At 39.9% G+C, this 16,785-nt stretch overlaps 2 protein-coding genes across 2 annotated transcripts; both read right to left on the bottom strand.

The window, feature by feature from the left end:
* Positions 1–213: 213 nt before the first annotated feature.
* On the bottom strand, positions 214–6,642 carry slc35a1 (solute carrier family 35 member A1). Its single transcript, XM_069687291.1, has 8 exons — positions 6,471–6,642; positions 6,036–6,216; positions 5,324–5,483; positions 4,469–4,621; positions 4,226–4,292; positions 3,867–4,043; positions 3,649–3,783; positions 214–1,066 (listed from the first exon to the last, which is right to left on the bottom strand). The coding sequence occupies exons 1-8, from the start codon at positions 6,478–6,480 to the stop codon at positions 930–932; spliced, it is 1,020 nt and encodes a 339-aa protein (XP_069543392.1). The 5' UTR covers positions 6,481–6,642; the 3' UTR covers positions 214–929.
* Positions 6,643–13,765: 7,123 nt separating this feature from the next.
* On the bottom strand, positions 13,766–16,543 carry LOC138585073 (protein yippee-like 5). Its single transcript, XM_069657306.1, has 3 exons — positions 16,386–16,543; positions 15,358–15,516; positions 13,766–14,819 (listed from the first exon to the last, which is right to left on the bottom strand). Exons 2-3 carry the CDS (start codon positions 15,496–15,498, stop codon positions 14,598–14,600), a joined length of 363 nt encoding a protein of 120 aa, XP_069513407.1. The 5' UTR covers positions 15,499–15,516; positions 16,386–16,543; the 3' UTR covers positions 13,766–14,597.
* Positions 16,544–16,785: the final 242 nt, after the last annotated feature.

Below are 16,785 nucleotides of genomic sequence, written 5' to 3'. Positions count from 1 at the left end.
CCGGCTGTTGACACAACGCTGACGTAACTAGCTGGGTACCTGATTAATAGTTATTTTAAGGTTAGACAGGCGCAACTGGTTCAGCTTGTTCCACCTGAATGCTTTTCTTAGTGTAAGTGAACCTTTAAATCTATGAGTGGGATGCTTGACTGACTTTAATAAAATATACTGATGTATTTAAGCTCATGGATAAACTGATTAAGAGAGAGATAGTAACATTTTTCCAGTCACTTTTAATAAAATATGACTTTCAAAAAAAAACAAGGCGACACAGACGTGATACAAAAAGATACAAGACACTGGAGAGATGATATAAACACATAATCACACGTGCATTCTGTCGTCATCCTTCTTTCAAGTAGGTTTGTCTGTGAGTGGGGCACATTCAGAATCAGCACTGTGTGATAACAAAATAAGACACAATGCACAGTCTACAACAGACTAATGATTGAAAGAAAACACTTTATGATCAGGAGTTTCCATAGTTATACGCTCCTGATATCAGATATATGGAGGCATCAAAAAAAAACCTGTTACAGCTCATCGCTTTAGCAAGACTTCACTGATTGTTTCAGATTACAATCTTTAAAAACTGATGACTCAAAGGGCCACTTTAAAAATGTCCCCCCCCCCCCATATTAACTGAAAGACTGCTTAAATAAAAGAAATTAATAAGATTATGTCAGATTATCTGGAAGTTCATAGTTCTGTCACTGGTCCTGTGTTGGTCAAAGTGGATTGAACGAGCACACCTTTGTTGAAGTGGAACAAAGACTGTTGACTGTCGACTGACTGTTCATTTAGAAAATAATGAGAGTGGCTTCACATTATCCCCGCTGCCAGAGCTCTTTAAGGTCCCCTGAAAAAGAGACCTCGTCAGGTACCTGGTCCACCAGAGAGAGAAGCTGTCTCTGCTGCAGGTCAGTGCCTCACACAGTGATCAGTTTCTGTGTGGACTCTGGGTCTGTGCGCTCTACCTGGCGCAGCTTGGTTGTGTCTTGCTTTGGAAGTCCGTACAGGTAGATGGAGACACACACCAGGAGGGCTCCAGAGGCGAAAGACAACGCTGCACAAGAGAAACGGAAAAGCAGAATGAGACATTTGCACAATCCCAATCGCCACACCTCATGGACTTTGAGGCACATTCCCGGTCATTGAGTGCTTAGTGCTGTCCAACTGTCAGATCATCAAGTGCGTGAGGGCTATGATGCAGACTTTTCAACGCCAAATTGCGGACTTTCCATGAGTCCACATATCTGCAGACTTTTCTGTGGGACTTACCCAGAGTTCATAGCGAACTTGGTTACAGATACAAACGTGATTGTCCAGCCCTATGCGAGCACAGACGGTGACGGAAACCACAAATACATGTATCTGTAAACAACGATTAAATATTCACAAATGATTAACAGTGATGCCTTTCTGACTTTTGTTAGGTTGTTAAAAATTCACTCTTTTTTCTTATTAGATTTAATGGCCCATCTGGTTTCCAGGCAACATGTGATGCCATGATAGTGCGTCCCATTGCTCATTTTAATATAGCTCTCAAACCCTCACGGACTCACACACTCACGCACTGCACGCCTGAAGCCATTAAAGTCCGTGAGGGTTCAGTGCTTGGGCTTAAGGGTGGAGATGGGGCCATTTACATAATTAAATATTTGTGGAAGGGTAGAGCCACTGACATGTTTTCCAGGAACAACTGTATAATTGGGGATTATTATTGTGGAAGTTCTCCAAGAGTAATCTGAGTTTAGTCAGTTGAGTTTATAAGCAGAACTTCCTTGAAAGAAGAGCTCCATTTAATCATACACGATACTCATGGTTCCTAGGGATGGGGTCATGTTCATTGTGTTCGAGAGGCGTTTCCAAAGGCAATTTGAACAAGCCAACCATGTGATTAATACTGAACACAACCTGTCAACTTCCTCATTGACTTACCTTAACACTGTAATTAAGCTGAGCTGACACTAACCACAGTTGGCTGCATACAATTAGAGCCTGACCGATTTTATCAGCAGATATTCGCACTTAGCAGATATATCAGTATCAGCATAAAAGTCCTCCAATATGCTCTAACATACAGATTTAGTTTTGGAAGTGCTGCAGGATAATGCCAATGCACCTCCTGACCAGCAGAGGGCAAAGTTTTCTTGTAGACAGCATAAGCGCCAGACTCACGTTCATTTAAACACCATACGGCTGAAGTCAAGAAATGAAACAGGCACCTCACTCATGGTTAAACTAAAAACCTGCACAAAAATGACAATTACCAACATATGCAGAACATATGTTGTAAACAGACATATTAAAAACACTAACACATTTTTTTTTTGCATTTTGGAACATAAATAGCAAACTTAACAATAAATAGCAAACCTAAACTACTCAGTCAGCACTAGGCGGCAGGCATGATGGGAAATGAGGACGTCCCTATCGCTGCCAGAGTGCGTGTCACAGCTGAGCAGAGCAGCACACACAGCGAAGGGAAGCATTATCTTTCCCATACAGAACGAAACATTGTGAACAACAAACTTGTGTTAAAATCAGAGTAACCAGCCAAAGAAAGGTCTCTTTCAGAGCACCGCTGTTTCTACCCTCTGCGCATCTAAACTGCGCAGACGAGATCCCGCGTCTACAGTCTGGCTCTCAGTTAGTTTGAAGTTTGATAATAACGAATGAAGGGCAGATCCTCTGCAGATGCAGACACCAGCTCACACTTCTCCTGGATTAAGATGTTGATTAAGAGGGAATATTTAATATGGAAAATCCTGCTCATTAAGCCTTTTATTACTATTATTAACAGTATCAGTCTGTCAGATGAGCTGGTCTGTGTTTTGTGAAGGTGGGAAAAACAAGAAAGTCTTGTGTGTTTTTGTGTCATCCTCATTTCCATTTAATTTAATATTTTATTTTAGTGCTATTTAAGCTGCTACAGAAACACTATTTTATTTGAATTTTGTATGACGTGCAAATGTAACAACAACTTTTCAGATTTGGAATTTTAATATTTTGATTTCAGATAAATTTTGAACATATGTGAATATATCGGCCGATATATCGATATCGGAATTTTTTTACTCCCTAATATCGTGTCGGCCTCGGCCCCAAAAATCCAATATCGGTCCGGCTCTACATACAATTGTAATAAATATGGAGGACTGAAGAACTGGAAACTGTCAGTACACGAGCCCTTTCCCACTGGTCAAAAAACCCACTAACACCTGGTTTTTTTCTTTGTGGGAAAGGCTACAGACGGCATTCAGACCAAATGACTCTGCAGTAGACCCGGGTAATTATCACCTCGGCTCTGATCAGCATTGATGGGAACACAAAACCGGGGTCGAAACGCTAATCTCCGCCCGCTGCGCTGTCGTGTAAATAACAACATACAGCGGCAAATGTGTTCTTTGTTTCGTGCAAGATGCAGCAACACTGGTAAGACGGTGAGGAGAGAGAGCTTCTTCTGATCTGAGGGTTTTTGACATCAGACGTTGACGCAGCAGAAAACAGACCGAAAGGAGTATACTCCACTGGCAAAAGGAAAAGAGAAACTCTGCATTTATTACTGGGTCTTCCCAGGTCTGAAAAACCTGTTTCAATGTCTTAATTTTGGTGGGAAAGGGGTATAGTTATGAGCTAACGTACTTATCTGAAGTCCAAACAAGAGGACAGAAGCCACAGTCGACAGAACGATGGCTGCTGCAGCAGAGAATCCCTTCATGATGTTGTCTGTGTACTTCACCACAACCGAGGTGTACAGACCGCCCACACTGGCCAGGACTAGAAGCACAAAGAGCAACATCAGACAAAATAAAGACAAGTGAACTTTAATAGAAAACATCCTCAGGTTTAGTTTCACTTACATACAACAAAGCACACCCAGGGTGTATAACCGAAGAAGAAGCCTTTCTCCAGGACATTATCACCATCATTTATGAAAACACCGATCAGGGTGACCACAATGCCCGACAGGTACATCTGGATGTTTCTCACCCACAGTGACGTGTCAGAGCTCTTCAACACCTTCTCAAAGTACACACCTTAGATTAAAGAGGAGACACAAAAATGTAAGTGCAAGTAAACACCCACCATTTGTTTTGTCTTGTATTTGACACAATGTTTGTTGAATTACTGACTAATACCGACTAATTAGCTGAGACAACAATGGGCAAAAAGGTGAGACCACTGCAGTATTGTCCACACATTAGTGCAGAAATTTTACCTGCAAATCCAGAACAAAGGACAGCAATAGCGATGGCCATGAACCCGACAAACGGATTTTGCTCAATCTGTAAAAAAAAAAAAAAAGAAGCACACAAACAAACCAACAAGCGGATGTTAAACACCACATATAGTTTGAGAAGACACACATAATTAAAAGCAAAACCCATGACAGTATTAGTCACAGGACACGGATTATAACTCATTGAATCCACATTTAAATTTTAACTTGTGCCACGCCCACCTGAACTTTAGTGGCCTCCGCAGGCTTCCATTGGACGAGGGTGACACCCCCGCAGAGCATGAAGACGGAGAACCACTGCAGCCGGCTCAGAGAGCGGTTCAGCATGAGGACTGTGCACAACGCTGTGCACGGGATCTTCAGCTGATAGGTCACCTACACAGACAAACACAAGTCATTGATATGAAAAAAAATCTATTTACGATAGACTAAGTGTTTCATCTCTGCTTCACATACTGCAGATATAGGAACTGCTGAGAAAAAAACACTGTTTACTACTGTTAGCTTTTCACAATGAACCTTGAACATGAACTTAGTCAATGTTCCTGTACTGGATGTTTATTTCCAGCTTCAGCTTCTGTGCCCAAACATGTGTAGCAGTGCTTAAACAGTTAGTGGAATGACAGAAACCTAATCACTAATAAGTTCAAGAATTGTTGCCGTTATTTACTGAGATAAAACCCAAACATTCACTGGTTCTTGGTTTTAAAATATTACAAATATGTGGATTTTATATCTGAAGTTTGGACATTCATTTCTTTTACCAACTACTCTCTGGTTTCAGTTTCTCCAATGCTAAGTTTTGCTGCTTTTCTCTATTTTATGACATGTCAAAATAGGACATTTGAAGATGTTACCTCCAGAAACTGGAAATTATAAACATTTTTTTTTTACAATTTACAGACTAAATATTAATTGAGAGCAATCAGCATCTACACCTCTGGTACTGTCTGTTACTGGTGTAACTGCACAACCTTCAATGTGGGTGCAGCACAGACTTGACAGGTGCACTGAAAATCCACACCCAGCTTTTATACGGTACATTTAACAACTCCTAATAAAACAAGAATCGCTAACCTGATAAACTGCCGCATCCAGGTTACTCAAAGCTATAAATGCCATGTTGTTCTGAACGGCATACACCAGCGAGGGCACACTCAGCTTCAGCAGCTCTTTGGGGCTGCAGAAAACATGTTCCACTAAGGCGTTCTTCAGTCTGGAGGGGCTCCCTGTTTCTCTGGAAGTGGAAACATAGAAACAGACTGATGAAGTGGAAGGGTGAATACTAGGATAGGATTTCCTTAAAGCTTCTGTGAGGAGTTTTTCTCTGGCCATGAAACAAACTGAAATTAATTCTGATAGCTCTATATGACCTACAAAAGCAAACCAGACCGTCAGCGACAAGATTCATGGTTTCTATATAGTTATTTTTAATGCCTGAAACCACTGACGGGGGGGGTAGGTGTCAGAAGAAGCGATTAACTGCACGCTGCCTCTGTTGACATTTTCCAGTGCAAAACTTTAAAGTCAGTGATACATATGACTGTTACAGAAAGCAGGATGAGATTTTTTATTGAAAACCACCACCAGGACAAAATCAGCAAAGAGATAAGAGTAGGGATGCAAGATATTATTGGCACGTTATGAAAATATCGGCATATAGGCAAAAAATCCAATATAGTGCATCCCTAGATAAGAGGTACGGCAGGGGGTCACCAAAATCACAACAAACAGAAAGCTCCTCACAGGAGCTTTAAATAAGTATGGTAAATGTGACACTAAAACTTACTTTGACAACATCCCCATACTCAGTATTAGTTTAATGACCTCAGTAATGCACACTGCAGTTGTGGAGAAGTACAGATCTCCAGATGAAATAGTCCTCGTGTACCGCAGTGCCACTGTGTATGTAGCTGCCACCAGTGTCATCACTGCCAGGCAGTACAGCTTGAAGACCACGCTCACATTTTCTGGGAAAAGAGTGAGTGAGGGGGTAAATGTAGTGTCTTAAAAGTGTATAGCTAACAGCTTACATATCTGACGTTAAATATGATACACTAAAAAATGTATTACAGTCAAAACGACTGTTATCACTTCCTTAACTGAAAAGGAAGCTATAATTAACACAAATCCTCCACCAAACGTTACAGTTGTTCATCTAACCGCGTCTGTAGCGGCTAACATTAGCCTATCATGCTAGCTTATAAACATCACTCAAACTTACCGTTACCCATCGTTACTGCGATTTGTGTCCGTGAAGGTAATGAGAAAATCGGTTCGCCTGCTCGCGTTACATGTCAGTGGCACCAACACACGTATTCAGTGTGGTTTGAGCAATGCTGCCCGACCTGAAACACATCAAGTCATGAGTCTGATTTAGATTTTCCTGCCAGCCATCGAACTTCCTGCATTTCCCAGAATGCAGCACGAGTTTTCTTTAGGAAGGGTGCGTTCGTTTTAACTGCCTCGGAATTCCGTCGGTTAAGCTTCTTATTGGATAGCCTGTATTGACGAGGCTTTCACACCGGAGTCTTGATTCAGCGTGTTTTAATTCATCGCTCTTTCCACATATAAAACTAGGATGGCACGACAACCTTACGCTACTGCCACCTACTGGTGCAGCGGTATAACATCATTAACTGGTACTACATGTATTTGTCATATCAATACATCTTCCCTTTTTTTTAAAAAGAAAATAAAAACAGATAACATGCTATGAACCGTAGCCCTGTCTTTTTTAATTAACCCACAATTTCTGCTTTTTACACTGCAAAACTATAACATAAATTCCTTGAGCAACTCACTCAGTTATAAACAACATGTATACACATTTCTCATTTCTTTTTTTTTACATGCACTTTACAATCTTTTTTTTCCTCACATTTCTTCAATCAGTCTTTTTGGTTTCTCTATCTGCCTCTTAGGGCGTTCTCTCAGTGTAGTATCACTGCTCTTGGTTTCTATCATTCCTGTTTCCTCAGGTTGTTCGCTTTGTCCTTGTGCTGCCATGTCCTTGGTGTTATTATCCATAATCTCGATATTCCTCTGAGGCACCTTGAGCAGGTGTCTCCTGTTTCTCCTAGTGTCAGTCCATGCTCTGTGATGACCTCATATGACCTTGGTGGTCTCTTTAATCACTTTAGCCAGTGGTCCCCACTGTCCATCACATCTGACCAGCACAATTTCCTCTTGGGCCAGGGGTTTCAGTGGCACTGCTGTTCTGTTGTAAGCGTTGATCTGACACTCTTTAGGAATGTTTGACACACTGTGCTCCATCCTCAGTTTTGCTGCTGGAAGCCTGGTCCTCAGCTCCCTTTTCATGAGCATCTCTGCTGGTGAAGGTCCATTCTCCAGTGGTGAGGCTCGGTAGTTAAGAATAGCCAGATACGGGTCCTCACAGTTTTCTATGGCTTTCTTTAGAAGGCGCTTCACAATTTGCACGCCTTTCTCCGCCTTCCCGTTCGATTGCGGGTAAAGGGGGCAAACTCCTTGAAACTCTGGCTGCTGAATTGAGGCCCATTGTCACTTATCGTAGTGGATGCAATCCCGTGTCGTGCGAATGTGGCCTTTGTGTGTGCAATTACATCTTCTGCCGTCGTGGCGGACAGCTGACAGAATTCTGGGTAATTGCTGTGGTAATCAATCACAAGTAGGTAATCCTTGCCTTTTAGCTGAAATAAGTCCATTCCAACCTTTTCCCATGGCTCTTGTGGTTTATCATGTGGCATCGTTGGCTCTTTAGGCTGTTGGTATTGATGTCGCTGGCAGACCTCACAGCGTTGCACCAATGTCTGAATGTCTCTATGCATGTTCGGCCAATACAGAACATCACGTGCACGTCTCTTACACTTTTCAATACCCAAGTGTCCCTCGTGTACTAACTTCAGCATTTGTGATCTCATGGAGGTGTTTAACAGAACCCCGGGCCACCACAGATAACTCACCCTTAAAGTGCTGGTATGGCTTGACTAGTTTCACTTTGCCAGGTAAGCTAATCTGTTTGATCACACTCTTAAGTGTTTCATCCTCCTGAGTTTCTTTAGCTATTTCTGTCCATTTTGCTTTTGACCCTGGCATTTGTGTTCTGACATAATCCACATGGATTTGCAAATCATCCTCAGTAGTACTTTTGTCATGCTTCAAGCTGGCCCATGCTTAATGTATCGGCTACTATTAAGTGTTTGCCAGGTGTGAACTCGAACTTTAAGTCGTATTTTTGGAGACGCAGCATTAGACGCTGTATACGCGGTGGCGCATCTCCTAGTGGTTTCTGAGATATGGCTATTAGAGGTTTGTGATCTGTCTCTAAAATAGCTGACCTCCCATATACGTACTCCTGAAACTTCTCACAGACGTACACTGCCCCTAGTGTCTCCTTTTCTATTAGTGCATAATTCCTCTCTGATGTCATAGTGCGGGAGGCATATGCTACTGGTAACCACTCTGTGTCATGTTTTTGAAATAGCACAGCACCTAGGCCGGCTTCTGAAGCATCTGTGGAAACTTTAAGTGGCTTTTCTTCATCCTAGAATCTCAGGACAGGCTCTTTTGTCAGAGTGTCCTCTTCTTCTTTGTCACTTACTTCATCCACGAGCTTGACAGTTTCCACGAAGAACGGTGTCTCATCCTCAGCACTGCTGCTGTCACCCTTGTTCTCCACAAACTGCACTTTCTTCTTTGTGAAGCAACATTTGGCGAAGTGATTTTTACCTCCGCACTTTCTGCAGTCCTTCCCGAAGGCTGGGCACTGTTTAGGTGCGTGCCTGTTGCCACACTGTCTGCAGCCCGCGCTCTCCTGCTGTTGAGGCGCTTTTCTGTTAGACTTGACGTTGCTTTTTCTCTTTTCTTTCAGCCGCACAGCATCCACCTCTGCTCTTTCGGCCGCGACGCCGTTGTCAAAAGTCTTTATTTGCATCCTCGTGCTTTCAAACGTTTGGCAAATCTTTATTGCCTTCTCTAACGTGAGGTCCGTGTCTTTGAGAAGTTGCATCCTCACGTTCTTGTCCCTTACTCCAATCACTATTTGATATACTTTAGATAGACTATATAGATATCACTATAGCCTGAAATACATTGTGAGAGTGGAGCCTTCAGATCGGTGGGTGGCGATATTGCAATCTGTGTCCCAACCACAGACTGTATAAAAAGATGGTCGACATGACAGCCCCTTAAAAGTGAAGCCAAAACATTCCGGGCGCCCCCTGCTGACTGGCTGCAGTATAGGTCATAAAGCCCGCCTCCTCCATGTTAACAGGTGGGACATGGGTCAAACTATAAAATCAAAATACCCGTCCGATAAATTTTTCTCAGACATGGTTTCTGTCATTATAGCTAGTTATTATCATGCTGATTCACGTCCAAGTGTTCATTTTTCTGACAAGTTTATTTTTAATTAGTTATTTGATGCTGTCAAAATGATGATTGACAGCTCTGTTGACAAATTCGGCTCCTGCAGCCAATCTGTTCCGGGTGAGCAGAGCGGAGGACGATCTGCGAGAGGAAACGTAAATAAAACAATCACTACAGTCATTGAAGTTTACGTACCTGTGAACGTTAACCTCAGACCAACACAAGAAACTGTTCTGCTGTTAAACACGCCGGTGTGCGGGATCCTTGCTGTTTTTTCGGTAAGTTAAGTGTGTGTTTGGGTTAGCGGAAGTGGCTACGATCGCTTCACTCGCCGATCTCTACTGAGCAGTCTCTGGCTCCATATGACGTCACCATCGCAAGATGGCAGCGCCTATCACAGGGGCTACTTTGGCATCAATTTTGCACTACTACTAGCAGATGGAGACGCGTTGTCCATCTATATATACAGTCATTGGTCCCAACGATCAATAAAACAAGAAGAATAAGGGGGAAAAAAATACTTACCGCTGTTCACTTGTCGGCTTTAAAGTTTGGAAATGTACAGGAACAAAGGATATTTAACCATGGAAAGGAAAAACGGAAGGTCAGAGAAATGATGTTGTTATTTAGGGTCACTTCAATGTTTCATTTGAGAGGTAACGAGCCATTAATTTCCTTGATGTGAATCTGCCTCAGACACCACATAATCCTGACTGAAGGAGACCTGTTGCCATTAAGTCAACGCAGTTACCTCTTTATAAATGCCAATTCTGTGTGTACACGTATACAGAAAGACATTCTGTGTTTTACCATATGAAAAATCACTCTTCGCTGAAACACAAAGGTAAAAGCCAATGTAAGGCCGCAACCTGACCCGTTTTTACCAAACGACATTCTGGTGCACAAGCAAGGTTGAAAGATTGATATCTAAAATAAAAGTAAATGTTAAAACAAAAGTTAAAATAGACACATAGCTTGGTTATTACTGTTATACTGGTGATTATAAAACAGGTATAGCCTCATAATTGCACTCTTTAGATCTAGGCTAATTCATGTACAAAAAGCATTTATTAATTAATGACTCACTACTGTATTTCCATTTTTAATTTTTCACTCAGAGCTCACCATTGTTAGATGTGATGCCTCCTTACTCCCTGAGCGACAAAATAAAAGAAACACAATAAAAGGTGACATACGTGATTAGGAATTAAACATAGTAAAAATCTAGTAATAAAAGTCTCCAGAAAAAAATGAGCTGCAGCACTGTAAATTGAATAAAACGTTCCTCCAGGTAACTTTACACAGTATAGCAATGCATGACGTATTTCTCTTCTTCCTCAGGCATGTGACTGAGTAGCATGTGTCTGCAAAGCCGGAGGCTGCAGATTCAGGACCGCATTTCTAGGACCCTGGCTGTTTGCGACAGCACCATCTAGTGCATTGGATAGCTAAAGACCGCATTTTATACAACATGGCTGATGACCGTAGTGTGAGTATTGAATGTTAATCAAGTTATTTGTTTAATATCATAAAACAATTCTGTTGTCTTGAATTTGACAGTGAAATTAATGTATTACTGTGATACGTTCAATATGATATGATGATTTGATAGCTAATGATAGCTTGCTGGAGACGAACTGTTTGGTGGGAAAGGGGTATTTGTTAATTTAATGAAACAGAAGCGTTCTTTTTGCAAGACCAACTAAGTGATGAATTCATGACTATGAAATATAATTTTAGTCTGTGCATTTAAATAAACTTAAAAAGAGGATAAAAGCAATAGTCTGGATGACATGGGAAAAAGATGTTTATGTTTTATTGTTTAATTAAGTTTAAATATTCTCATAATTAAACTGCTTACTGTCTGTTTACCCCACAATTAGTGTTATCAGATAATTTACTTCATTTTGATTTTCTTTTGTAATGTTGGTGGATGACACATTTTTCATTTTTAATAGGATTTATATCGGCCTTTTCTGTAGGTCTACACCTTGTTATGTCATTTAATATACAGCTTAGCCTATGAAGTGATTTTGTGGACACAAATTAACAATACAATCTTAATAAGCTATCTACCAATATAAGTTCAATTAAGAAGTAGTAATGTTTTTAAGTGTTACTGATATTTCTGTTATCCCAGCATTGATTATGTTGTCTGTTTAGTGTTTTAGTAAAGTGGAGGAATTTTGTAGGCAATTAAGGAAGGAAAGGAAAGCATTAAACAGGTAGTGCTGTTACCTACTCTGTTCCTTCCTTTCGGTCTCTGCGTCTCTGTCTCTCTGCCTGTTTGTTGGGGTGACAGAGATAACGCCTGATGTCTTCAGTGACCACCTGTCATGCTCAGTGTGTATTTTATGCCGTTTGATTTTTCTGTTCAGAAAAATGGTTTTCATTGTTTGTTCTGAAATGCGGTCCCAGAATTGCGGTCCTGAATCTGCAGCCTCCGGCTCTGCAGACACATAGTATTGATGTGACTGGCAAAGGTAGGGCAAGCGGGAAAAATAAACGGCGCAGAACTCCACCAACGTAGAAAACTTGTTAAAATTGACCTGTAACATGTAACAACTGGTTGGTAAATGTCAGTTAATATTTGACACCATCAGGTGAGATGAACTACCGCTGCCCAGGGGACAGACACTGCTTTATTGGTTTATGATAAATGGGGAGATGGATGAAAGAAACTTAAGCTAAGTGATCTTATTATGTTGTAATGGAATCTTAGTTAATGATTAATAGGGAGGACTATGCACTGCTGCTGACTGGAATACTCGGACCATCATGCACAGACTTTAATACAGTGTCCTGATTATAAAGTAATATAATAATAACTTGAACTTAATGAACTAAATGACCAAACAATAAAGAGACGTTAAATTAATGTTATATATTTTTATATTTTATACTTGGAAATACACGTTTATATTTCTACTTCTTGCACTCATCCAGCAGATGGTGCCGTTTGTGGCATTATATCCATACACATCTGACCCCGCCCATCTGATGTCCAGCCCCGCCCACATCTGACCCCGCCCCATTCTGCGTGCGACCAGGGGTTATTGGAGTTAAGCCCTTACTTGGTGATTTGGTCACATAGCGTTCTTTATGGAAGCCCAATTCTGCCAGTTAAATAAATGTATTTTCATAATCATGAGATAAAAAGTCATTTAATGTGATAGCACGTCGAAATTATGAGATCAAATGTCGAGATATGAGATAAAAAGTCATAAGAGTGAGATAAAAAAGTCATACTATGATATTATGAAGACAAAATGATGAAATAAAAAGTCAGAATTGAGATAAAATTATTAGATATCATGACATAGTCATTATCATGAGATAAAAAGTTTTAGTTAAAGTAATGAATTAAAACTAAATAATCTCCATTCAGAATACTGTTTTATTTTCAGGCTTTGTTCGACTAATGTTAAGTTTTTACAACCATTATCAGTTCAGAAATTCAGAATAAGATTTTTTAACCAGGACATTTGCCCTAAAATGCTGAGATTTTCTGAATTCTCATGAAGGCATCATTAGGCCAGAAAGGTCGATAACGGAGTGAAGCAAAAGAAAAGGAAAACACTGCACATTTCAGGATTAGCTTCCTGTTCAAATCTAACAAAGCTGTACTGTTTATAAAATCAGAAAAAAAACAAAGCAAATCACCCCACCTTTTGCGTGATGGTCTGCCAGAAAAAAAAAGGAGCAAAGGCATCCAGATAAAAGCGAGCTCAATAGGCCAAACAATGGTTAACTTAAGCCACATTTCTCACCTCGAAACAGTGAATCCGCAAACATAAGAGCGGTTTTGAAGAAACTAAGTGTAAAAGTTACAATTCTGTGTTGTAAAAGTTGTAAAAAGGCACATTTGGGAGATTTTGTGATAAAAGTTCAACATTTTGAGAGAGGAAGTCGAAACTATGATATAAAAATGAATAATGGTGAAGTAAAATAATGGGATTAAAATTCATAATTTATTTTATCAAGAATTATAAAAAATAATTTAGCTCGTGTTTAGCTTAAGGATGCTAACTCTGCTTATAGATCTAATTAAAAACAAAAATACACAACACAATCAAAAAAGAACCAAGATTGGTGCTAGTTCAGGTAGGGCACAATATTGAAAATATGAATATAAACTGACAGAGAAAATACAGACTCACTGATTAAATATTGTTGGAATTCATTTATTTTTGATCAAAAACAAACAAACAAACACGTCTTACGTTTGATTCCAATCATTTGTCCCTCACCATCCGTCATTTCAAATGTCTGGATAATCCGAAAACAAAATGACAGTAAAACTATTCAAATTAAAAAGCACAGGGGATTGGGTTAAAGTCAATCAGGTTGCTGCAACGTTTGCAGTAAGAGTGCATTTAAACTCAAAAGACCATCATTGTAAAACTGAACTCTTTTTAGGCCCAAACTGATCCCTAGTTTAGCGATAATGACATCATCAATATTTCATGCTGAGAAAAGTAACTTAACACAGATTTCCTGGCACAATGTCACATTGAGATCTTTTCAGGAAAGCAATGCACTGCAGGATTTCAGGATGCTGCTTAATGATTAACTCTTCTGTTAATAGTCATAATTCACCAGTGCTGTAAATGTCTATTCAAACATCTACATAACATCTGTCTGTCTGATCTTCTTAACCACAGCAGGAGTGAATCGTTTCCCTTTTGCGGCAGGCAAAATCCCACCACACCAACACATTTGACCAACATCACAGCTTGCTGGCAACATATTGCAACTGCAGGTGTTTTAAATGGGTGGAGAAGCAATGGTGTTATTATCCATCATAGAAGACTTTCTTAGATGTTCAAAGTCAGGCAAAAATATCCACAACTTATTGTTTAAACTTCTCACAAAGACCCAGCATGTGGTTTATTTTGGTGTAGCTCTACTCACAAATGGCACACTGTTCATGCACTGCTGCTGCTGGAGGAAAAGCTGCAGTATGCACGGGTTGAGCGCTGAAGCGGCGACGGATGTGAACTCAGGAGGCGTCAGAGGGAACATGCTCGAAGCCTTCGCTCTCCCTCACCAGCGCCCTCTCCAGGATGACGCGGCCCTCCTTGTAGCGCTGGCTCTCCTCCGTAGCGAACTCATACATCCAGCCCAGCTTGCTGTTGCAGTTCTTGCAGCTGACGTCTCGCACCATGTGTCTCCCCGTCAACATGACTCTGTCTTGCACCTCGCTGTGCTGCAGATTCACAACCTGGAGGAATGCAGTCAGATATCTGTCACTGGAACGGTTAATTGCTTTTCGACAGAGGAATTTTAAGTTTTTAAAACAAGTTTCTGCAAGTTTTTGAACATTTCTGAAAACATGAAGTCTGCTAGAAGACCAGATGTTGCACAATGAATGAATTAAATGCTGTTTTGAGCAGCAGCTTGATTTCCTTACATTTCTTGATGATTTGACTGTTATATGAAATGTCAGAGAAGTCAGACCTGAAGCTGATGCCGTTAATTTATTATTCTTTTTTTGTCTGACTAAACCCACATTGAAAATAAATTAATTTACAATGCGTTTATGCAATTAAAAAAGTGATAAGCCTTAAATCCTCACATTTTAGAAGCTAGAACCATTACATCTTTGGCATTTTAGCTTGAAAAATTGTGTTTAACATCAACTTAACTATAAATGATCCTTTGTCATCAAGTATTTTAACCACTGTCCTATCAGTTAAACTTTTCAGTTGAACAGTACTGGTAACCATGATCCAGTTGAAGGTAGTGATGTGTTCAGGTACCTTGTTGAAAAGGAAAGCTCGGCCTGTGGCTCCAGTGAAGCGTGTTGAGATGAGTTCAGCTCGGCTGGTCAGGATGGTGTCACAGTTGGCACAGGAGAAGAGGCGAGTCCCCCGAATGTGATCCAAGAAGATCCGCCCCATTTTGTCTACCTCTGGCAGCTGAATACAAAACAACAAAACGAACAGGGAAGAACCCTTGTTAGATGATGTAACACACATTTCTGAAGCACTTGAGGGCACTGCATGACCCAATCATGTAAACACAACAAGAAAAATAGTATTTTCTTGTTATGGGAAAAGTATAATGTTTTATGCTGAGAGAAATGTTACTATATTGTCAATACTGTAATAGCCCTCTCTTTAATGTATCTGGTTGAATTATGCCATCATGAGCCATATAGCAAATTATCTAACAGTACCTTGATTGAGACATTCTTGTTTCACCATTTTGTTTCCATTAACAGAAACTCAATGGTTTTCCTTACAGATTATTACGTTCTAATAAATAGCATATCAATAAAAAAACAAAGGAATTTACTTTCTTTTATCTTCATAAATCAATTTTTAAAAGGTGTTCTCACAAAAAAAAAATCTAAAAATTGGGAAAGGTGACATCAGCCTTTTGGAAATCTAAAGTCTAATGAAGTAAAACTAAATAATTGTTATTCAAGGTACTGTTTTGTTTATATGCTTTGTTCAACTATATTAGCTATTTAAACCATTATCAGTTAAGAAACGCTTAGATTTCCAGGACTCACTTGAAGGCATCATTAGGCCAGAAAGGTCGATAACAGAGTGAAGCAAAAGAAAAGGGAAACATTACACATTTCAGGATTAACTTCCTTTCCGAAACTAGTAAAGCTGTAGAATTTATAAAATCAAAAAGCGAAAAAGGCAAATCATCCCACATTTTGCGTGATGGTCTTCCAGAAAAAATAATAGCATCGTCAGGAAAAGATGTCAAAGGCATCCAGAAAATAGCGAGCTTAACAGGCCAAACAACGGTTAACTTGAGCCAAATTTCTCACCTCGAAACGTCAGCAAACAGAATATTTTTCTCCTTGAAGGGTCTTTCGTCACCGACAATTATGTTTTTATTCTAGACTGACTAAAATATCTTTGTATCTTCTGAGTCGACTTTCACGACAACAATAACAGAGGACAGCAGTTGATGCAACCGGCTAGTCGTTCGTTCTGATCAAGTTAGCAACAATAAAAACGACATTTGCCGCTTAAAACTTTCAAAATAAATCATCGCTAAAAACATTAACTGAAACAAGCCGGTTTTCAATGGCAAAAACCCAATAAAGATAATTAAAAATATTATTTTGAGCTATGTATTAGATTCTGTGCTAAAGACAAGAGTTTATAACTCGATGTATTTTACGATTTATTTCAAATAAATAAGTATACGTTTTTATTTTGAAG

The sequence above is a fragment of the Semicossyphus pulcher genome, unplaced genomic scaffold (assembly GCF_022749685.1).
Source record: "Semicossyphus pulcher isolate SPU_LCO1_2020_fin unplaced genomic scaffold, fSemPul1.0.p SCAF_11, whole genome shotgun sequence".
Lineage (NCBI taxonomy): Eukaryota > Metazoa > Chordata > Actinopteri > Labriformes > Labridae > Semicossyphus > Semicossyphus pulcher.
This window is presented reverse-complemented; position numbering and strand designations above follow the sequence as displayed.